Source organism: Saccopteryx bilineata, chromosome 1 (genome assembly GCF_036850765.1).
Source record: "Saccopteryx bilineata isolate mSacBil1 chromosome 1, mSacBil1_pri_phased_curated, whole genome shotgun sequence".
NCBI lineage: Eukaryota > Metazoa > Chordata > Mammalia > Chiroptera > Emballonuridae > Saccopteryx > Saccopteryx bilineata.
In genome coordinates this window covers 398,651,745-398,675,039 of record NC_089490.1, presented here as the reverse complement: position 1 = coordinate 398,675,039, position 23,295 = coordinate 398,651,745, and the positions used below count along the sequence as shown (strand labels likewise).

The window sequence follows — 23,295 nt, the reverse complement described above, 5'->3', positions numbered from 1 at the left end:
ATCTTCACAGGGTGGCTACAAGGATCGGATGGTGAGTGGAAAAACGCTTCCAAACTGTGGTGCTTGGAGCCAGTCCTGAAGTTCTGCAGGATGTGGGCAAAGAGAGGAGCGCCAGAGGTGGTTAAAAATGGCTCCAGGTGGCTTTGATATCTTTCTTTTGGTAACAAATAAAATTACCCTATTTATACACAGAAACTGGAAGGACATTTACCAAAGTGGCTCACAGTGGCCAGCCCTGAGGGTGTGTTATCTTTGTAATTAAAACAAAATAAAATTAAACAAAACAAAAACAAAGATAGGAGCTCCTGCAGGCCAGATCTGTCTTACTTTTCCTTTGTGTCCCTGGACCTGGCACAAAGGGAGAGTGAAGGACAGAATGAGGGAAGGAATCCCCTGTCTCGTGACTGCATCTGGCATCCCATCAGTACCTGAGCCTCTGCTCCCAAGTGGGTAAGAGGAAGTGCAGCTTCGCCCTGAGAGCAAGGCCAGCAGCAGAGTGCTGCAGGAGCCTCAGTTTACCCAAGGAGATGTGCCTTGCAAACCATCAAGGGGACTGAGGAAGAGAGATGGAACATCCCCAACAGTGACAGGCACCTTCAGGCACTTAAGAAATTTTAAGCCTGTCCCTCTTCACAAATATGTTGGCGATACACTTCTTGTGTTCCAAGTCATTTAATATTTCCCATGGCTTCCCGGAGGCTGGGATTGTTGCCTATTTATAAGCCGTGAATGCCTGTTAAGTCATAAACAATTACAACCTGATCTGTCTTGGTCATTGCTGTATTCCCAGTGCCTAAAACCATGCAGACACACAGTAGGTGTTGAGTGAGCGAACCAATCTGTCAACGGTGAATTCAACGGATTGTTGGGATCTCCCCAGCAAAGAGGATAACCCACCTCTGGATAATAAGATCCTGCATGGCCTCCTGCACCCTGTCATTTGGACCTCTAGGAATCGCCTTTGTTGTGGGCGACCAACCACAGGCAAACCAAGCACCTGCTCCCCCAGTGGGTCCTCGCGGAAGGACCCCAGGCAGCCCCCCGCCCCGCCTCTCTCCGCTTTCCCCGAGCTGGGGGTCTTAGGCATCCAGGGGCTCGCAGCCAGAGTTCACCCCAGCACTTCCCAGCCTTGGTGACGCGTGTCCCCAGGTGCCCAACACCCCGCCCGCGGTCAGCGTTCTTCGCCTCCTCCGGCCAGGATAGGGGTCTGGGGCTGCGTGGAGGGCCTCATCTGGCACCCCCGGGCCTGCGGGGGCAGCAGCCTGAGTCACGGCGGCGCACTCCCTCTCCTCCAGCTTCCATCCTGGGGCCCCCTCCACCTCGTAGAGTAGGGCCCCGGCGCAGCCGGCTCTTCCCGGGTCTCCTGTTCCTGGCCCGAGTCTCTGCACTCGCGGCCCGCGGACCCCGCCCCGGCCCACTCCAGAGGAGCTTCGCCCGTCCGCCCCTCCAATGGAGAAGCCAGCACTCCCAGCGCTCCCGGGCGGCTCCCGCGGGAGGGGGCGCGGCCGCCCCCGCGGCTCCACCCTCTTCGCGGGGCCGCAGCCATCTGGGGCCCCTGCCAGTCGCGTCCGCCTCGGGGCCCGCGCCGAGCTTGCGCCGGAGGAGGCAGTCTCACCGGGCGACCCCCTGCAGGCGTCGGTGCGCTGAGATGCCCCGAGGGTGCAGTGGCCGCTAGCCGAGTCTGGGTGGAAGCGCGTCGCAGCGGACTCGGCGCCCCTTGCCAACTCGGTGACCCTTCAGGAGCCGGGACCGGAGCCCCGGAGGCGACAGTGGGGGCCCTCACGGGTGGCGAGGTCCGTTCTCCCAACGCCCGGGGCGGGCACCGGCTGCGGAGCCTCTGCCCGGCTCGTCGCCTCCCGCCTCCCCCCCCCCCCATAGCCCCCCGCGAGCTGGCAGGAGGAAATAGCGCGCGGCCCCTTTAAATTTACCCAGGAGCCCTTAAAGGAGCCCCAGGGGCCCCCAGACAGGAATCCCCACCCCGGTCCAGCCCGCGCCGCCGAGCGAGCAGCCAGCCGTCCGTGCGGCCGGCTGCCCTGTGCATGCGCCCTGCGCCCCGGGGCCCCGCGCACCTAGAGCCCCGCGCGGGCCGCCACTGGCTCCGCGGCCCCGCGCCCCGCTGCCCCGGGGCCCCGCTCTGCAGAGCAGCGCATGGAGCCCAGCGGGGACCACCGGAGCCGGAGCAGCAGCGGCAGGGGCGGCCCCGGGCCAGCAGCGGCCTCGGCACGGGGCCGACGGCTGCCGCCCTCCGGATCGAGCGGTAGTGCGGAGCCCGAGGAGGACGACGGCGGTAAGGGCTGGGGCCGGTGACTCGGGTGGGGGCCCCGGCTTGGGGGAAGGGAGGGCTGTGGCTCGGGGCTCCTGGCCCCTCTCCACCGCCGAACAAAGGGGGGGACGCGGGCAAGGCTGCTGGGGGCGCCACCTGGCGGGCGCAGATCGTGGCTGCAGGGCTAGCGGGGGAGCCCCCCGCCCAGCTCCCGAGGTCGGTCCGTGGGGCTCCAAGCGGATCCTGTCCCCTTTAAAGGGGCCCGCGGCCCCCGCCTTGGAGGCTCGGCCGGAGGGGCCCCAGAGGGCCTGGCCAGGCGCCGCCGGGCGCGCGCTCTAGGCTGCCGGACTTGCGGCCCCTTCCCCTTTCTCTTTCAGACTCCCAGGTGGTCTTGTTTCTTGAAAGTCTGCCCAGACTATGGGTCCATTTTTCGGGACTCCCCCCAGATGAGCGGGGCGGGAAACTCCGCTATGTTAAGTCGGGCTGCCCCTCTTCTCTTGCTTAGAGACAGGAGCCCTCTTTCTCCCCCCACCACAATCTCCCCCCCCCCCCCCACCCGCCTTGTTCTCCCTAGGAAAGAGCACAGCTTGTGCCTCCGGGGCCCGCCCCTACCTTCCCCACCGCAGGCAATTTTAAGGGGATGGGCTCGCCCACAAAGGCTGACAACCCCTCCTGTCCGCGTGTTATCTCCTCCCGTCTTTTCAGAAAATTTTGCCACAATTTGTCAGATATAGCGGGATTAGCCAGTCCTCCCCACTGGCTCTCTAAGAAGAGTTTCTTCATTCTCCTGCTTTAGGTTAAAAGCCGTAAGACCCGTGAAGGTTCTGTCAGGGCTAGGGAGGCTGCCCTAACCTCTGGAGCTTCCCTCCCAGAAACTCCCCAGCCCCTTTTGTTTTTAAAGAATCTCAGCTCCTCCCCTTTTTTCGGCTCTTAAAGGGCCAGTCCATTTTAGACTAGCATAGATCCAGCGCTGAAAGGATGCTTCGAGACCAGCTAGCTATCCAGTGCCCTTGCAGACAAAGAGCTTAGGCCCAGAGAGCAACATGACCTATCAGAGGCCACAGAGCAAGTGAGCAGTGAAGTTGGGACTGGAACCCAGGTCTCTAACTCTGAAGCCTGTGCTTTTTCTTTGGAGCTATTTAAACAAAAACCACAGAGGTGACAGGAGCCTTCTCTGATCCTGTCTTTTGTTTCCTGGACCCCGAGATTCTCTGCTTGGATAATGATCACACCTGTCTATTCAGCTTAAGTAAAAGTGGATCCAAACTGTAGGGAGGGTGGGGGACTGCTCTGGATCCGTCTGTAAAAGGGAACACCGCTGGCTTAGTGGGCTCTGCCCTGGCTGCTCTGGTGCCCGCCCTCTGATTGCTGGGCAGTGGCCAGCTCCCTGCCAGAGCAAAAAAACAAATCCCCAGAAAGACTTAATGGGCTTCCATGGGTGGGGGCCACTCCCTGCCGCAGGATTTTCAGTAGCCACTCAGTGGCCCTTCTGCTGTCCCCTTTCAGAGTCTCTAGGAAAGTCAGGGTCCTCAGAAACACCTTTCCTGGAGGTGCTACAGCTTTGTCACAGGGGTCCCTCCCGTGGCTGCCTGTATTTGGGGAATGGACAAGGCTCAGTACCCTTAAAGTGAGGCTCTCAGGAGGCTGTACTAGAAAAGGAAGAAGCTCTTTGGGTGGGGCCCTCCTGGCTCGGGCCTCATGCGGGTGGGTTCTCTGTGCAGCCCTGGATGCAGACAGATGCCCCCTTTGTTCTCGCCTGCTGCCCGCTCTGCTCCAGCTGTAACCGCCCTGGCCTGCTGTTCTCCTGGCTTTACTCCTACAGCTCTTGTCCAAAAGGGTGCCTTACAGAGCCGGCTGCCTGCTTGGTCTTCACCTTATTTTTTAAAAAGTCAGAGCTAGTCCCTCGCAGGGTCCTGCATCCTTTTGTTCTTGATCCTCTCTTAAAGGACCCTTGCTCTCTGTAAAGGGCCAATGTTTTGACTCCCTGCTCTCCCACATCCCTTTTAGTGCTGTTGTCATCCCTTTCCTGCCCCCAGACGACCCTCCCACCTCCCTTTCTCTGGCGACACGAATCAAAGCCCTGGCTTCTCTCCTTGGAAATCAGAGATTGAAAAACTGTCTCCCTTTCCCCCTCTTCAGGCAAAGATCTTCATCTGGACGGGGGTGCCTTGGGGTCCTGGGGGAGTGCCCCCCTGCCCTCCTCCAGGGCCAGGGGACAAGCGTCTTCAGGCAGAAAATACTCAGACCACTGTGAGGCTCGGGCTTCAAGGCCTGGAAAGAGCCGCATCCCTGGCCGTGACCACCGGCGATACTACCACGACCACTGGCGGCTGGAGTACCTAATGGACTTCAACCCTGCCCGGCATGGCATGGTGTGCATGGTGTGCGGCAGCTCCCTGGCCACACTCAAGCTCAGCACCATCAAGAGGCACATCCGCCAGAAGCACCCCTACTCCCTGCATTGGAGTCCCCGGGAGAAGGAAGTCATCAGCAACAGCTGGGATGCCCACTTGGGTCTGGGGGCCTGCGGAGAGGCTGAGGGCCTTGGGACCCAGGGGGCGGAGGAGGAGGAGGAGGAGGAGGATGAAGAAGAGGATGAAGGGGCTAACCTTCAAGCTTGCCCACCCAAGGGCCCAGGTAATAAAGGACATGGAGAGACAAAAGGCCTGGGTGGCAGCTGGGGCCAAATGGGGACAACCCTGGCTTTTCAGCCAACTAGCTGACTTCCTTTGGGTGGGGTCTGCTTGTTGCCTTTATTGTACAATACTGGGGGAGAGACGGTGGACAAGGGAGTCTGCAACGTCCCAGACAGCTTTGATATTCTGTAGTTGGAGATAGATCAAGGGGAGTAGAGGCTGGAAGGGCAGGCAGGGGAAAGGCTGGGAACAGAGGGAGCTGGAAAGGCATGGTGGACAGGAAAGTCCAGAGAAGGGGCTAGAATCTGGGTCTGGGGGAGGGGGTGGGCTTAGGGGTTTCCGTGCAGGAGGATGGAGGACTTAGGACTTGAGGGGAGAAGAGGACAAAGGCTAGGGTAGGCCAGGGGCTCAGAGTCAGAGTAAGAGAGGCTGGTGGAGGACCTGGCTGCGGTGGAGGGGCTCCCCCAGAGAGCCAGCATCTCAGTTCCTTCCCTCCCTCCAACCCTTTCAGGCAAAGCCCCAACTGGCAGGGGCAGCAGGCGCCAGCGACGAGGGGGCCCAGTGGCACCCCGGGCTCGGGCTCGGCGTCAGCGCCTCTCGGCCTCCCGGAGGGCCGGGGGCAGCAGGGGGCTGGGGGCTCGGCGCCTGGAACGGAGACTGAAGGAGTCCCTGCAGAACTGGTTCCGAGCAGAGTGTCTCATGGACTATGACCCGCGGGGGAACCGGCTGGTGTGCATGGCCTGTGGCCGAGCACTGCCCAGCCTGCATTTGGACGACATCCGTGCCCACGTGCTGGAGGTGCACCCCAGCTCCCTGGGGCTCAGCGGCCCCCAGCGCAGCGCCCTGCTGCAGGCCTGGGGTGGCCCGCCCGAGACACTTTCTGAGTTCTCTCAGTCCCCACCAGGTGCGAGGCCCATCCCAGAGCCGAGACCCCTTCACAGAAGGGCTGCAAAGTGGGGTCTGTGGCTAAAACCGGGAGGGACTCATCCCCCCACCCTCCTCCCCACACTCACATTGGCTCGGGCCTCCAGCTTGGGGCTGGGGTGAGGAACGAGGGACCCCCTCCCCCGCTGCGTGGGCAAGGGCGATGCAGCCCGCAGGCTGAACCCTCTCCCTCACCCCTTCCCCAACAGACGATGACCTCGTCCCCCAGGACCTGACCAGAAAAAGCCGGGACTCGGCCCCCGCTGCTGGAGCCCCCTCCTCTCAGGATCTCAGCCCCCCAGACGTAAAGGAAGAGGCTGGCAGGGTCCCTGAGAGGCCTGGGCCGGCAGACGAGGAGGAAGAGATGAAGGAGGGCGAGAGGGTGGGGGTCCCGGGCCGCTGGCCGCGGGGCCGCGACCACCGCCGCCACTACCAGGAGCGCTGGCGACTGGAGTACCTCATGGAGCTGGACGGCGGCCGGCGCGGCCTGGTGTGCATGGTGTGCGGGGGCTCGCTGGCCTCGCTCAAGATGAGCACCATCAAGCGGCACATCCGCCAGCGCCACCCGGGCTCCACGCGCCTCAGCGGGCCTGTCAAGGCCCTCATCGCCCAGGAGTGGAGCGAGAAGGCCGCCCACCTGCTGGCCTGGGGGCTGCCCTGCCCCGAGTCTCCCAAGGACCCTGCCGCCCCCAGCACAGCCGCAGCCTCTGAGGAGGGGGGAGGGGACGAGGAGGAGAAGCCAGAGGAGGAGGAGTGGTGGGGTGAGCTGGTGGAGCGCCAGAGCAGGCGGCGAGGGAGAGGGGCCGGGGCGCGCGTGGGCAGAAGCGGGCAGCGAGGTGGAAGGTGGAGAGGAGATCGGGGAGGATGGGTCAGGAAAGCCGAGGCGGGGCCTTATGAAGCGGAGACGCAGGACCCGGGTTTCTTTCCGCCCGTCGGCTCCAATGCAGTCCTTTGTCCCTTCCTAGGCGCTGCCCCGCTTTCCCCCGGGGAACCGTCGGAGCAGCCTGCGGAAGAAGACGAGGACGACGAAGACGGTCAAGAGCCCGGGGGACTCGCCTTCCCGCCCCTGCCTCCGCCGCCGCCGCCGCCTCCCCCGCCGCCGCCGCCCCGCAGCCGAGAGCAGCGGCGGAACTACCAGCCGCGCTGGCGGGGCGAGTACCTGATGGACTACGACGGCAGCCGGCGCGGCCTGGTGTGCATGGTGTGCGGGGGCGCGCTGGCCACGCTCAAGGTCAGCACCATCAAGCGGCACATCCTGCAGGTGCACCCCTTTTCCATGGATTTCACGCCCGAGGAGCGCCAGACCATCCTGGAAGCCTACGAGGAGGCGGCCCTGCGCTGCTACGGCCACGAGGGCTTCGGAGCACCCGCCCCGGCGCCGCGCGACGGCGGCGCGGACCTCAAGGCGGGCGCCGTGTGTCGGGCGTGATGGGTGTCGCCGACTCCGGCCCGGGCGGGGCGACCCTGGGCCTAGGAGCGCGCCGCCGCCGCCCCCCGCTGGCCGGGCCGGGCGGAGACTGGGGATCGCTGGGGTGCCACGGAGCTCCCGGAACCGGTTGGACCTCGGGCCCTGGCCGTCCCTAGCCGGGGCCTCACCTCCCCGAGGAGCCACGCGGCCTCCAGGCGTTTGCACCGAGCGCTCCCGGCCCCGGCCCGCGTCCGGCCCCACCCGACCACACGATCCCGGGCCGGGCCGGGATGGGGGTGCCGACTATCAGTATTAGGACTCCAAGGCGGGGTGGCGGGAAGGGCAGGAAGGCCGCGCCGGCTCCTTCCCTGGCAGGGGGCCCGGCTTGGCAGCGTTGCACGCGGGCAGGCGAGGCGCCCGGCTGCCTTGGCCTTGCTTGTGTTCCCGGAGGTCTGGACTGCAGCGCAGGCCTGAACGGGAGGCGGGGATCGGGAGCCCGCCGGGCCGGGAAGGCGCGTCGGACCGCGGGCCGGCGGCGGCCCCGGGGCGGGGCGGAGCTGGGACGGGTCCTCGCCGGCTGCGCCCTATTCCCAGGAAGGTTCCGTGGGGACGGCGTTGCGGGCGGCCCCGCCCGCCTGCCGGCAGCGGTCGCGCCCGCCAGACCAAGATCTTGTAAAGGGATTAGCACTTTTTCTTTGCTCCTCTCCTGCTCCGGATGCCTCCGTTCAGCCCTCAGCTCAGGCGCTGCTGCTTCTCTGAAGCGTCTCCATGGGTCCGAACCCGGGACACTGGCGGTCCTGGCGGTTGGCGGTATATTCCGGTTTCCTCCCAGTCCCTTTTTGTACGCGGGGTGGATGCGCCACCCGTTCTCAATCCCCAGGGCCTGGGGCCGGGCCTCAGCCTTCCTTTCTCTTCCCTGCGGTAGTGCTAGGCCCTGTGGGGCCGAGGAGGGGCCCCGCGATCTCCCAGGCAGGTCCGAGAGGGATGTGTAGATTTATTCTCCCGTGGAGAACAGGTGGCCCCGAGATCAGGCCCTTTTTGCTCTTTGTATTTTATTTTGAAACTGTATTTAATGCTTTTATATGAAAGGGGAGGGGCGGGAAGAGAGTTGTCCCAGTCACCCTTATGTGCAAATGTCTTATTTATTGTGCGTGTATCAGAGATAAGCTGTGAGGTGGTGGAGGAAGGACAGGAAGAAGGAGAGAGAACAGAGGGGATGGGATCTCAACTAGCCCACACTCTCCAGGCCCTGGCGCCTGCTTTTCACATAGCCAGGCCGGTTCTTTGGGTCTTAAGGCCTGAGAGTGGGGAAGTCACGGGTGGGACTTGAGGGCTGGCCCTGGAGGGGGAGGAGCCCTGGCACCTGGGGCCAGGGGCTGCCTCTGTGGGTGGGAAAGCGGACAGCAAAGAGGAAGCCCTTCCTCTTATCCCCGGCCTGCCCAGGCCAGAGCCCAAGGTTCAAGTGCCTCAGGCCCAGTACGCTAGACTCTTCCTGATTTGGGAATTGGATTTTATACCACGGATTTTATAGCATTTTTATATAATTCAAGATGGTCAGAGTTGGAAAGACCTTGGAGATCAACTAGTATTGCCCCCACCTCTTTCACAGATAGGTAAAATGAAGCCCAGAAACTGAAATGACCACACAGCCAGCTAGGAACCATCCAAAAACTAGAATACAAAAACCTTCCGACTCAGTTTCTTTGCACTACATGACACTGCCTCCCAATCTCTGGTAAGTTATACGAGTTGCCCACTAGGCCTGCCAAAGGGTGGTATGTGTTGGGTGCTGTAGGCCATCAGAGTGGTTGTGCCCTGCGGATGGCATCAAACTGCATACTTCCGTGGTATGAGTGCAAGACAGGTCTTGCCGCCACAACCTCCTCCATCGTATGTGAAGTGGTTTTGACAGCTGCCTGGCCGAAGGCCCCTCCAGTCCTGGCAGGGCAGAGGCTTGGGCATTGTGTCCGTTGCTGCTGGTGATGCCTCCAGGGAGTCAGGAAATACTGCATGGGCCCTCAGGTGACTGAAAAGTGAGTAGAGTGTTTGAACCACTCGGGTTTTCAAGACAGTATTACAAGCTTGAGACCAGGGATTATGGATGGCACCAGGCTGGGCACTGCCATTCTTTTATTTTCCTTCACACAAATTGTTTTCAAGTCCAGAGTGAGTATTCTATCACTTTTGCTATTTTGCCTGTTCAAAGACAGTAGGCATGTTGGGGCAACCTGTTATACCCAAGCCCACTGCTGAAGTTCAGGTATGCCAGGACAGAGCTGGTTAGGAATGGTGTTTCCTCTTGATAGGCAGGAGCCTTTGGGAGGACAGGAGTGGACAGCTTCATGGCAGCCCAAGCACTACAGTGGTTCTCAAAGTGGCCACCGGACCAGCAGCATCGTATTAGGAACTTCATAGCAATGAAAAGTATTGGGCTCCACCTCAACTCACCAAATCTGAAACGGGTGGGCCCAGTGGTATATTGATAAGCCCTTTAATGGTTCACTAGTATGCTGAGCACCAGTGATCTAGGAAGTGCCACTGGAGTGATTCCTACTTTGACTGGAGCTCTGGCCTCATTGTTTGGTGGGTAGAGGGCCCTTATCTTCAGACGCACCTCCTAACCTTAGGAGTCTGATGTGAACAGGTGAAGTTTCTTCATGAATTGTTAATGGTATGCTTGCTATTATGGCCAATATGTAAATGTTACTCTGAATACATATTTATATACCATGTTAGTGACATTATTCGAACATTTGTATGCGTATTTGTGAAGTTTGCATCAGTTATTTTTTTTAATTTCAGCCTAAGTTTTCTAAGAGGTATGTTGAATAAATTTTAAAAATTCAGCTTAAGGGTCACAGCAGCCTTAGTTTGGGAGAAGAGCAAGTTGCAAGTGACAAGTTGTTTCAGCAAAGATCTGATGTATTTAGTTTCCATTTTCCACAGCAACCGACTCAAATGAAGTTCATTGTAGCCATGTGTGATTTAGAAGCTGCTTCCTATTGCAGGCAGGGAACTCGCCTAGGTTGTGACTGAACTGGGGCAGCAGACCCCACTGGTCCCTTCCACTCCTCATCTTCCTCTTAAGCTCACCTCTTAGAGGGGCTCTTTTCTTTCAGAAGCCAAATGCACACTTTGCTTTACTATGGAAATTTTGCAATCTTGGGCGTCAATACTAGTATCAACTGTTAGTTGCTTTTTAAGTCTCCAAAGTGGAGTGGGGGTGGGGGCCAGTGGAAGCCTTGTTTGACTCTTACTTTACCCGAACTGTGTATAAAGAATAAAGTTAGAATGACACAACCGACTTTTTAATTTTTATTAATACCACATCAATTTGCAGTTTTACAGGAACCAAGATTCAAGCTCCTTAGGTGCTATTTTTTTGCTGCACACACACACGCACACAGTTTCATTAGTAAAATTTTCATCTATAGATTTTTTTTCTTAAAAAAAAAAATTCCTGTGTGGCACAAAGATCTGTCCAATGATCTGAACACAGCACTAACAAAAGAGCCAAATGTGAAGGCATCCAGTGCAGAACGAGGTCCTTTGGAGGGGAAGCCCAAAAACATGATCAGTGCACTGACTTCTGGGAGGGCAGAGGGTGGGAATGGAGAATGCATTTTCTATACTATGACATGAAATCAGTTAAATTCAAAAGGAAAAGGGGCTAAGAAAATAAGAGAATGGAATAAGGCAAGGGTACCTTTTACCCATCTAAATTCCTAGGTGATTTTCCCAAAAAAGTAGGCAACTTCCTTCTGCTACCTTCTAGGTTGCGGTGCTTTGGGCGGTCAGATCGTAGCCCTTCCTTTCAAGTCACCAGCGCACATCCTCTCTGCATTGTCCTGAGCTCCAATGTGAAGGAGCTCACAAACGGCTTTCAGGTTTACTGAATGTCCACATTGGAAGGGGAGGAAGACACTTATCGGTCTCAAACGAGGGACCCAAGACTCCCGATTGCCCTTCATCTGCTGTCATGGCTGTTCTGTTGGCTTTAACGGTGTACAGAGTCCATCAACATCGTCTGACCCTTTACCTAAAGCTTCCTGGGAAACACTCTCAAAAGGAGCACACCCTGGGTCAGGTCAGGTGAAGGTGCTAGGACATTTCATATGCCTAAGAATGGAAGGAACCCTCAAAATATAGCACACGTCCAAAAGGTAGCCTCAAAATTAAAACTCCGTATGAACCACAAAATGCACTTCCCTACACTAATTTGTGGTCTTGACTATAGACACACACCATCTCCTCCCAAACCAGCTCTGCTGTGGTTCTCAGGGTAAAAAGATGAGCACAGGTTAAGATGTAGCCCGTGAAGGAGAAAACCGTAAGGAAAAGACAAAAGAAAAAAAAAGCCTTTGTGTTTCTGTAGTTGCCTCTTGAGACTGTTCCCCCCACATGGACTGAGATAGGATTACAATGACTCAGCAACTGAGGAGCCCACATGCAGGTTATTTTTTTTCTCTAACAATTAGTTTACAGCAGTTACAGACATTTATTTCATAGTAAGAGAAGTACAACCACATTTATTAAACTTGAGGTGAGGCAAGAGGAAGGAAAGCACATTCAGGAATGAGTTCTCAAACCAAAGCTCAGAACTGGTGTCCAGAACGAGCCAGACACCACCTTCCCGGAGAGCGGAGCTTTTCTGGGCCAGCAGGGCTGGGGGGGTGGGCGGCGCTCCTGTCCCGCTCCATCTCCCTTCCTGGCTAGCAGATGGCTTTCTGGGGACCAGGAATTACTACTATCACCTATAAGTTATTCATAGAGTTGAAAGTTATATCTATAAGCAAAGAAAAGAGTATGAGGAGTAGCTGCTCACATTGTGGGGCAGGAAGATGGGACCAAGGGCTGCAAAAAACACAAACCCATGGGAAGAAATCCCACTCCTGTCCCCAGATCATTTCTTCATAAGTTAACCATTATTTCTTAATTTAATAATAAGGGCAAGATTATGATGGTAAGCTATATAAGAAAATTACATAGCTTGCAAAATTAAATAGAAGAACCCAAGAGGTGTGTTTTATCTTTCATTGTCTCCTTTACCCTCCAATCTTCCTCCTTTCAAGCTACCTGTAAAAGCTCCACCACCATTAAGGTATTGATTCATCCTGTTAAACTGATTCTGTCTTTATTCTTTTGAGTTCTAAGACATCCGTTCTCTTTTAAGTCCAACAATTCTTGTGCTTGATTCTGCAGGTAAAGGGAAAGGAGGGGGAAACACCAGATTAAAAAAAAATTCAGCATGGAATGCAGGCTCGAGCCAACACGGAACACTTCCCTTCACAGCACAGGTAACAACGTTATAGCTATTAAATGGTGTTCGGGTAACTGTAGCATTTCTGGTTTCCATGTACTTATTCTGCCTTTTTCTTTGCGATTCCAGGTAGTTTTGCTTGGATCCTATGGGGGGGGGGGGTAAAAGCAGACATTAGTTCTAGGTTTTTATTTCCACAGTGACGCTAGAAGACAGTCCTGGACCTGCTGCAGCAGTGTGAAAATTCTCCCATTTCCCCAGATGAAGAGGATGGAGGGGGTGAGCTGAGGGGTCTGCCACTGTCCACTCCCTCTCCTTGCCACTGAGCCTGCCGCCTGCCTGCTGGTCCTCCCGGGGGGTTCCAGAGAAGAATAAGGAGTATGTGGGTGTAGTGTGTGCTGGCTCTGCTCTACAACTGGCAGTGGAAGAGCCCATTTCTCTAGAAATGCTACTAATGCCATAAAGGGAACCAGGACTCGAGTCAAATTAAAAAACTGTAAAAGCCAGCAACAGTTCCCTGCTCCCTACAGAACACCAAAGCTGCCCTTTGTTTTGTGTACTGAGGTTCCCATGACCAGGTCAGTCGCCCTCAGCTAATGTCAAAGCTTCTCCCCCCAGTGTTACATCCCACAGCAGGGGGCTGAGTCAGGCGACATTGCTGATCAAGATCTTAGGCTTAAAGCTAAACTAGGACCGTCTTTCAAATTCAGGGGTGAACAGCTACCAGACACAGCTTTTGTGCTAAGTATCCTGGCCTGGGCTTAGCTCCCATGCACCCCTAAACAGAGCAGGTAGAGGCCCTGGCATCTGCCAGAGCTGCCTGGACACAGTCACAGTTTCCTTTTATCACAGCTTGGAAAGGGACTAAAATCTGGGCTGCAAAGGGGACAGAAACAAACACGATTTAACTATGATGCTGTTTCTTAAAGAATACCTGAAGAAAATATGGAAAAATATTGAAAATTTGAAGTAGTAGATTCATAAGTGTTTGCTAGAAATGACTCAGAAAAAACATTTCCTTGATATGAGTCTTAAAAATACCTACTAACATGTTATTACTTGATTTAAATATTAACTTGGTTAGGTCTGGCATCAGCATTTTATACAGCGGACTACTAACCACTGGGGAAGAAGCACCCACTGTGATGAAATGTGGAACTTGAGTGTACTTACTTTTCAACAATCGACTTGGTCTGATCACGGGCGATGCCAACATAGTGATCAATCTGGGTCTTGAAGAAAGGAAAGCGACTCAGTAGTGGCAACACACAAACTAACAATTTTCCTGAAGGTAATGTTCTTTTGTCTAGCACGCTACTTTTAAAAAACACTACCGAATACTCTGGAAATGAAAACAATGCTCAGCTTTTAAAAGAATATTTTTAAAACTCTAGATTTCAGACTTCAAATTACAAATATTGATTGACTTATGACCTATGCAACTTACAACCATTTGACTTTACGACCACAATTGCTAGCCAGACTGCTCTGCGTCTGGCAGCGCAAGCGTTGCCCAGCTGGGCCTACAACAGTGCGGACCAGCTTCCGGCAGCACTACCATCTCCGCGTGCACCATTTCAACTGTTATCCCAGACTCGGTACAGCAATTTGTGTTTTGTGTCTTGGATATTTTTCATCAAACCCCTCCCAAGATGTCTAACAAGAGGAAATTGTCTTTGCAAATATTAAACCAGTTGTACTGGTAATGCAGTGTTTTACTTAAACCTGACGAATGTAAAAATAAGAAACAAAATGGTGTAGAGACGATACAAATGGTATAAAATGAACAAAGAAAATTATGATATATAACAATGAAAGAAAATTATGATAAAATATGACTTAAAGATTTTTATAACATCATTTCACAGTACTGTACATATAGCCTACTCAACTTACAACCAAATCGAGTTATGACTGGTCTGTCGGAACCAATCGTGGTCGTAAGTCGAGCACTAGCCATAAACGTCCCATACTCAGCTGAGCAAAAACCACTGATTCCTTTTGCAGAGGTAAGTCTTGCTTGCTAGGTGTTTCTTTTAGAGACACTAGACTTATAACAGCACTTTCTGAATACTAGACAATGTGGGTCTAATCTCTTTTCTGTAATCATAAATGTGTTTAGCTTCTGGGTAAGACTAATTCATTCAATACTAAAACCAAAACAAAGTCTGTTGATGGGTGACTTAAATCCATAAATAACCTTACAGAATCTAGTATACTCTGTATACACCATTCCACAATGCAAATGTCTGTTCACACTGCTGCATTCCCACGTTTCCTTAATGGTTCCTTAACACCGTAGTTTCTCTTTTGACACAAGCATTTATTTCTTTAAACATATTTGCTCTTCCTTTCTTTTTAATTTTATTTAGAAAATTAATTTTAACAGGGTGACATTGATCAATAAGAGTACATAGGTCTCAGGAAAACGTTTCCTCTGCATATGAACTGTTGATCATATTGTATACCCATCACCCAAAGTCAAATCATTTTCTGTCACCATATATTAAACATATTTTTCAATTTATTTTTTGAACAGATAATGCAGCCATGTGATAAAAACACAAAAGGCACACAATAAAGTGTAAAAGTCTTCCTACCCTTATCTCTCCTAGACATTTTCTCTGCCTAGAGGAAACCACTGTTATCAGTTTCTTATAGGCACCTGACTTACAGAATTAGACTGTAGAAATATAAGAGAGTGCTCCAAACTTTCCATACCTAAAAAATGAACTAAGAACTAGTCACACATCAATGACATATGTGGTCTGGAACAGGCCAATGCTCACCTTGTACTTCTCATAGACGACGGGAACGCTAAAAACGAGCAGTTCCGCTGTAAGACAGAACAGGGGACACAGCAAGTGTAAGTGCGAGACAGCCACAAAGTCGCAGGACTTAAGTCACACACGCATTTTTCCTCAGGAAATACAGAGAAACATAGATCTTCACTATAAAAGATTCTGGCTAGATCTCTCAATTAAAGACAGTTAGCTTGAGTGGGGGTGGTGCAGTGATTACAGTGCTGACCTGGGACTCTGAGGTCCCAGGTTTGAAACCACGAGGTTGCCAGCTTGAGCGTGGGATCATTGAAATGACCCCATGGCCACTGGCTTGAGCAAAGGGTCACTGGCTTGGCTGGAGCCTCCCAAACCCAAGGCATGTATAAGAATCAATCAGTAAACAACTAAAGTGGTACAACTATGAGTTGATGTTTCTCATCTCTCTCTCTCTCACTAAAAAAAAAAAAAAAAAAAAAAGGACAGATACAGGTATATAGAATATAGATTTTAACAGAGACAGAGAGAGTCAGAGAGAGGGATAGACAGGAATGGAGAGAGATGAGAAGCATCAATCATTAGTTTTTCGTTGCGCATTGCAACACCTTAGTTCATTGATTGCTTTCTCATATGTGCCTTGACCATGGGGCTACAGCAGACTGAGTAACCTCTTGCTTGAGCCAGCGACCTTGGGTCCAAGCTGGTGAGCTTTTGCTCAAACCAGATGAGCCTGCGCTCAAGCTGGCGACCTTGGGGTCTCGAACCTGGGTCCTTCCACATCCCAGTCCGATGCTCTATCCACTGCGCCACTGCCTGGTCAGGCACAGATGATTTCTACAAATAAGATTCCTCATATTGAAATCAAACTAGATGGCTTTCCTTTACTTCTAGCTGTTTTTGTTATTTCTTTAAAATTGGGACCATTTAACCTGACCTGTGGTGGCGCAGTGGATAAAAGCGTCAACCTGGAATGCTGAGGTCGCTGGTTTGAAACCCTGGGCTTGCCTGGTTAAAGCACATATGGGAGTTGATGCTTTTTGTCCGCCCCCCAATGAATAAATAAAATATAAAAATTAAAAATAAATAAAACTTATAAACTTAGGACCACTTAGCCCTGGCGGGTAGGACAGCTGGTTAGGGTGTTTTCCCACTACGCCAAGGCTGCAGGTTTGGTCCTCAGTCAGGGCACATGCAGGAGTCAACCAGTGAATGCATGGATGGGTAGAACAGCAGATCAATGTTTCTCTCTTTCTCCCTCCCTAAAATAATCAATAAATACTTAAAAAAAAGGTTAATGAAAAAAAATTTGGACCATTTAATAAACTTATGGCTACAAACACATACAGTTCCTTTCAATAGTTCAAGGTCTCTATGGGTGCTAAAGGCTGGGCCCTGCAGAAGGGTGGAGCCACGTGGGTCATCTCTTCGCTCTTACTCTTTACCAATCACTTCAAAGAGCATGGAAACATTTTCCTTGCCCCCTTACCAAGAATCAGAAGGGTGATTCCATTGAAAACGGCACCAACATAGGTCATCAGCCACATGAAGACAGCCAGCTGTGAAGTCCAACATCAGTGGTTAAGCAGAAATAATTACAACACAAAACTCAGGTTAACTGATGCCATTGTCCTCTAGCTAATTAGGTCTACATACATTTAGTGATGTACTACATATATTAGTGATGTAGTTTTAAAATGAAGGTTACCCAGTTTGCAGTATACATCTGACGGTGCCTGAGAGAATCCTATAGTCCTTTTAGGCCCAAAGACAGGCTGGCATTGCATCATTTCTGTCGGTCATTCTTCCTGTTCTGAAGTTAGTTCAGAAGCTGCCTCCCAGCCCCATTTTTAAGAGGGATGGAGATAAGCATATAGTTGTGTCTGATAAAACCCTATTTGGTTTTTTTTCCTTTGAATTACAACCTAGTTCCTGGTTTTCCTCAGCCTCACCACCAAACACCGTAGCGGAACTAACCTTCAAGGAGTCGACCAGATCTTCTACCAGAAAGAGACGGATGAGGAGTTTCAGGGCCCTGTTGACGTGCACCATGGCAGCGTTCACGTAGTTATGGAAAGCTTCAGAGGACAGAGTAATGTCTACATCCAGGTAGGCTCTTCCAGCAAAAGAAACAACAGTCACACGTTGGACATGGGAGAAGACCCCTTTTTGTTGGCATAGCAGTTCTTTAAGGTATGAAATCCCCCCAAGAGTGTATTTTAGAAATCTCTAGGGGCATTTTTTTGCTGTCACAGGTAGGGTGGGGCACTGTCATTTAGTGGCAGAGGCAAAGGTGTCTGATGTCTGCAGTGTGGACAGTTCTCAAGGTGTTTTGTCCCAGTTTTAAGACATCTTGAATTTTCTAAAACTGTGTTTTGTTTATGCTAAACTTCCCTCCTAAGATTTTTTTCACGGTTTTGTAAAAATACATTTGTACTGGAGATTATACATGTAGTTGCAAGTATCTGATGTTTATTATGTTTTTTAAATTTTTATTTATTAATTTTTATTATGTTTTTTGTAGTTATTTTTATGTTTTCTTGTTTTTATGTAGTCATTGCCAAGCAATTACATACTGGCTGGAACATATTTTATCATACATGGCTATTTTATCATTCCCTTATATTAGATTATGACCTACACTTAAAATTCTGTTTATAGATATATTATTTATGAATTTCACTTCAAAATGATAAAAGAGGCATTATAAAGGACTGAGTTTCATAGCTTTGAAAACTACAGAAACAGGAAGACCTGGGTTCTGTTCCCAGAGGCACTACAGACTGAGGTACAGCCATCTGCTTGTGCCCCGTTCCTCCACTCAGTGCTCACTGTGTCTGCTGGGCGCCGCTCTGCGAGGGGCTATCAGGGGAAGAGGGACGGCTTCTGCCTCAGTGAGCCTTGAGTTTGTGGGAAAAACAGTAACAGGCATGCTTTCTTTCCTATTTATTACAAAAACATTTACTACCAAATAGGAAAGTTAAAAAAATTAGTTGTAATTAACACAATTTAGCAAAACACATTTTACACATCCATAACAGTATCATGCAAGAGGGAAAAAACCCCTAAGATGTCTGAGCTTGTGGCAAAGCAGTAATATTCATTCATTTAACAATTATTGATTTGTTAAAGCTAATTTGCAGTAACTTTTCAAATGCCACATAGCTTAAATAATCCTTCTTTTTTCACCAAGAGAAAATGCTAGGGCCAGAGTCACAGTCAGACACCTAGTCTGTCACAGTCCTGAGAGGTCACAACAGGGTTTCTTTCTCTATGAGCAAAGGGGTTTTTAAAAAACTGTCATCTGTTTACATTAACCTTTTTTATGGCCTAAATTTTTCAAAAGGAAAAGTGTGAGGAATACAGTTCTTAGAAGTTACTGCCTGACCTGTGGTGGCGTAGTGGATAAAGCATCAACCTGGAAATGCTGAGGTCGCCGGTTCAAAACCCTGGGTTTGCCTGGTCAAGGCACATATGGGAGTTGATGCTTCCTGCTCCTCCCCCCTGTCTCTCTCTTTCCCTCTCTCCCTCCTCTCTAAAATGAATAAATGAATAAATAAAAATTAACAACAACAACAAAAAAAGTTACAACACAGTCAGAAAAGCTAGCAACTGGAGTCTAGAAATGCATGACATACATTCATCAAGACTTGCCCCTAGTATTAAGAAAACTAAAAGCATAAGAGGGAAATCAGTGATAAAACAAAGGCTAAACACATCAGGTTCTGATATCAGCAAGAGCGCAGCCCCAATACCAAGATTTCAAAGTCATTTAAGGTTTAACTAGGTGGGGGCTTACACAGTGCTTGGGTCCCTAACTGTGTGCTGTCCTACACACTGTATTCCCTACCCTGCTCAAAAATTATACAGTCCTCTTTAGACCTAAAAGTGTGAGACCTGTCAGAACGTTCTTGGCTCCTAGTCGGTCACTTCTGAAGGTGTGCCAGGGCTGACAGTTGATGTTTCATGCCACCCATCAGCTGTGTTAGGCCCCGTAATTCTTCATTTTTCATCAGGTCTGAGTTTTACACCTGCCCAGGCTCAGCGAACCCCTTCTAAACTGTAGACTGTTACTTGTGACCCTTCCACTCACTTGAACGGATGGCCTTCTTCTGACTTCTGTACAGCTTGGATGACAGACTTATAGACTCGGAAGCTGATGGTGACAGAGAGAAGGGCCAGGATGAGGTAAGAAACCACACTGATGACACTGAAGGCTGCCAGGGAGAGCAGCACGATCAGCGTGGTGCCAAAGACAAAGCCTGTCTTCTTCACGTCTCGCCAGAAGATCAGGTCGTGCACTGCCAAGAAAAAAGGGGACGTGAGCTGCAGAGCACCAGGAGCCGGCCGGACGCCCCCCTGCGCCCTGCACGCCTGAGGAGCATGGCCTGCGTGCGCAGTTCAGGTGCCCCTCCTTCCGAGAATCTGGTAGGTGAAAATCCCACATGTCAGGGCTGATGATTCACACTGCACCTGCTTCTGGACAGGTTCACAAAATCTTAGAAACTTATTTTCTAGAGGTGGCTGCTGAAGTACAATGGGGAAAATTATCACTTATTTGAATGTTTCAGCAGAAAGGATGATAGAGCAAATGTGGTAAAATCTTGGTAACTGTTGACTACATTAAGCACACTGTGACAACAGTCATTGGGTCAACAGGCTACAACCAAAGCTAAAATTAAATGTATAAATTGGGCCAGGGCAGAGAGAGTGGTGAATAAAAATAAATCAGGCTCTATTAGTGTTAGTTACAGTGAAACACCAGTCTCTATGTTAATGTGAACAATACTCAGGAAGGATTATGGGTAGGGGACCATATAATTATCTAAACTTTTAAAAGTAAGTGGGGGCCCTGGCCGGTTGGCTCAGTGGTAGAGCGTCGGCCTGGCGTGCAGGGGTCCCAGGTTCGATTCCTGGCCAGGGCACACAGGAGAAGTGCCCATCTGCTTCTCCACCCCCCCTCCTTCCTCTCTGTCTCTCTCTTCCCCTCCCGCAGCCAAGGCTCCATTGGAGCAAAAAGATGGCCCGGGCGCTGGGGATGGCTCCTTGGCCTCTGTCCCAGGCACTAGAGTGGCTCTGGTAGCGACGCCCCGGATGGGCAGAGCATCGCCCCCTGGTGGGCGTGCCGGGTGGATCCCGGTCGGGCGCATGCGGGAGTCTGTCTGACTGCCTCCCCATTTCCAGCTTCAGAAAAAAAAAAAAAAAAGGTAAGTGGGGATACTATTCATAAATGTAAGAAAGTAAGTATAAACCAAGACTGTCCCAGGCAAGTGGGTCTTATGGTTGGGGAATCCAAACTGGAAAAATCTAAGTTTTTCTATCTAAAGAGACCTCAAAATCCTGGGTGTAAATTACTAGGAATTACCTCCAATCTAGCAATTACACAACATTTGAATGTCAATCTGTGAAAACTAACTTCAACACTAACAGCCCTATTGCAAGTTTCTTCCCTGCTGCTCTTTGCTTATATAAAAAAGAGCAAGACCTTTGGAGCCGGAGAAACACGAGTTTGAGTCCTGGTAATTTCTGGCCGTATTACCTAAGTTAACCTCTCTAAACTTTGTTTTCTCATCTATAAGATGAAGAAAGTGACATCTATTTCCTAGAGTTGTTTTAAGGACTATATAAGGCGCTCTGGCTAGATAGCTTGGTTGATTAGAGTGCTGTCCCAAAACAACGAGGCTGCCGGTTCAGTCCCCGGTCAGGGCACATACAGGAAGAGATCGATGTTGGTGTCTCTTTCACTCTCTTCCTTCCTTGCTCTAAAATCAATAAAATAAACATTCAAAAAAAGTGCTGCCTTTTAAAAACAACAACAACAACAAAATATATAAGGCTAATGCATGTAGAAAGCTCAGCACTATAAATGACCCATAGTAACTACTCAAATTTGAACTATAATCAAAATATGGTTAGTTTGGAAGACTGTGATTGAGGGAAAATGAATCTGAATCTGATTCCCGCTGACCCACTGGTCCCTAGTTCTTCCCCAGATTCAGCTTCAATCCTCTCCTCTGAAACCTCCCTTGCATGAGCCAAGGGAACAACCTAACTCGAAACTAAGAAAACACCAAACATACACAATGTACAGAAGATGTATCACTGGTTCCCAGATTGCAGCTAAGGGATGTAACTATTAGGAGAAAGAAGACGTGTTACAATCACTGAGGGGAGGTCAAGAGTCCCAGATAGTGATGTAGCAAAGAGAGAGAGAGAGAGAAAGAGAGAGCGCTGAAAGGCAATTCGGGCTCACCTGACTGAATAGGGAAGCTTACGAGAGCAAATCCTAGAGTCCAAGTATCGGTATGTCACCATTGATAGACCTATAGGAACGGTTTCAACACAGAATGCTTAGTGATAAAAACAAAGTGCACCGTGGGCCTCCTGATGTGGCGCACTGTGAAGGACACAACATCACGCCTATGGTATTCTTCCCCCAAACATATCACCTGAATCTAATGAGAAAACACCAAACGTAGACTGAGGAACAGTCTATAAAACAACTGGCTTGTGTTCTTCAAAAATATCAGTGGTGTAAAGAGAGGAAACTTGCTGACATGAAAACGCAAAGTGTGATCACAAATTGGAAGCTGGACAAGGGGGTAAATGCCGCTCTAAAGAACATCCCGAGACAACAGACAAAATTAACAAAATTTAAATGTCAACCATGAAATTGATACAAGTACTCTAGCACCGTTAAATTTCCTACATTTGATATAAATTTAAGTGTACTATAAAACAAACAAAAACATTCCTGTTCACTAGAAACACACTTCAGAGTACTGAGGGGAAAGAGGCAGGATGTTTCTGCACGCAGGCCTTAACCGGTTCAGCAAAAATAGGCATCTACAGAGAGCGCGAACTGACTCAACGTTAACAACCGGTGAACTAGACCAAGGTTCTATGGGAGGTTTTTGCACTATGCTTGCTATTCTTAAAGTTTGACATATTTGAAAGAAAGAATGAGAAAAAGAAAAACGCTTAAAGGACAAGGCTGGCCCAGAGAGAAAAAGACCATGATGAATCAGAGAAGGAAAAAGGGATGAAGATATCAAATCCACCTTTTGTGTAAATCAGAAAAACCACCCTGTCCTCACGAACTTGACTGCCATCTGCTGGCCAGCTGTCATAAGGAATACTGAAACCTACAATGATAACACATGTGAATGGTGCCCTCTGGAGATGTACAGTACACAACTTGCAGACCAGGTCAGAAGGCCAGTTGGACGGCACTCATATAGTGAGTGAAGGGGAGAGTGGCATGAGATGAGGTTGGAGCTGAGGGAGAGGCTGGCCTTGGAACGCTTTCACAGAGCAAGGTACGGGGTTGACTTCACCTCCGGTCAAGTCAACTTTGAAATACAAAGTCACTAAGGAATGCCAAGCAGGGGAATAAAATGATATATTTTAACAGTGTTTTGTCCTGATACGCCAATGTTGTGGGTTGACTCCTGGTCAGGGCACATATAAGAATCAACTAATGAATGCATGAGTAAGTGGAACAAGAAATCAATGTTTCTCCCTCTCTCCTCCCACCTTCCTCACTATAAAAATTAGTAAGTTAAAAAAAAAGAGTCATTAGAGAAATGCAAATCAAAACCACAATGCACCCAGTAAGATGATTATAATAAAAAAAAATACCAAAAACAAATATTGACAAGAATGTGGAGAAACTGGAGCCTACATTCCTAGTGGGAATAAGAAATGGTGCAGTCACTTTGGAAAACAATTCAATTTCACTCTTAGGCTAATGACCAAGAGAAATAAAATAAAAACATACAACAGTATGAAAAACTGTACAGCAATGTTCACAGAAACATTATTCATAATAGCCCCAAGTGGAAACAATCCAAACATTCATCACCTGATGAATGCATAAATAAAAGGCAGTGCATCCAGACAACGGGATTATTATTTGGCAATAAAAATAAATGAAGTTCAGCCCTGGCCAGTTGGCTCAGTGGTAGAGCATCAGTCTGGCGTATAGAAGTCCCAGGTTCAATTCCCAATCAGGGCACACAGGAGAA

General features: G+C 50.5%; 2 protein-coding genes across 2 annotated transcripts in view; one reads left to right on the top strand and one right to left on the bottom strand.

Annotated features, from left to right (window-relative positions):
- Positions 1 to 1,537: 1,537 nt before the first annotated feature.
- Positions 1,538 to 10,511, top strand: ZFTA (zinc finger translocation associated). The gene is made up of 5 exons (XM_066251825.1): positions 1,538 to 2,287; positions 4,403 to 4,900; positions 5,411 to 5,803; positions 6,033 to 6,584; positions 6,789 to 10,511. The coding sequence occupies exons 1-5, from the start codon at positions 2,149 to 2,151 to the stop codon at positions 7,250 to 7,252; spliced, it is 2,046 nt and encodes a 681-aa protein (XP_066107922.1). The 5' UTR covers positions 1,538 to 2,148; the 3' UTR covers positions 7,253 to 10,511.
- Positions 10,512 to 10,533: 22 nt separating this feature from the next.
- The window catches only part of RTN3 (reticulon 3), a 51,295-nt gene continuing 38,533 nt past the window's right edge, over positions 10,534 to 23,295 (bottom strand). Inside the window, exons 2-7 of the mRNA XM_066251824.1 lie at positions 19,362 to 19,569; positions 17,246 to 17,384; positions 16,758 to 16,827; positions 15,281 to 15,327; positions 13,665 to 13,723; positions 10,534 to 12,637 (exon numbers count right to left, since the gene is read on the bottom strand). Coding sequence (XP_066107921.1) covers positions 12,592 to 12,637; positions 13,665 to 13,723; positions 15,281 to 15,327; positions 16,758 to 16,827; positions 17,246 to 17,384; positions 19,362 to 19,569 — 569 coding nt within the window. The 3' untranslated portion in view covers positions 10,534 to 12,591. The remainder of the gene's footprint in view (positions 12,638 to 13,664; positions 13,724 to 15,280; positions 15,328 to 16,757; positions 16,828 to 17,245; positions 17,385 to 19,361; positions 19,570 to 23,295) is intronic.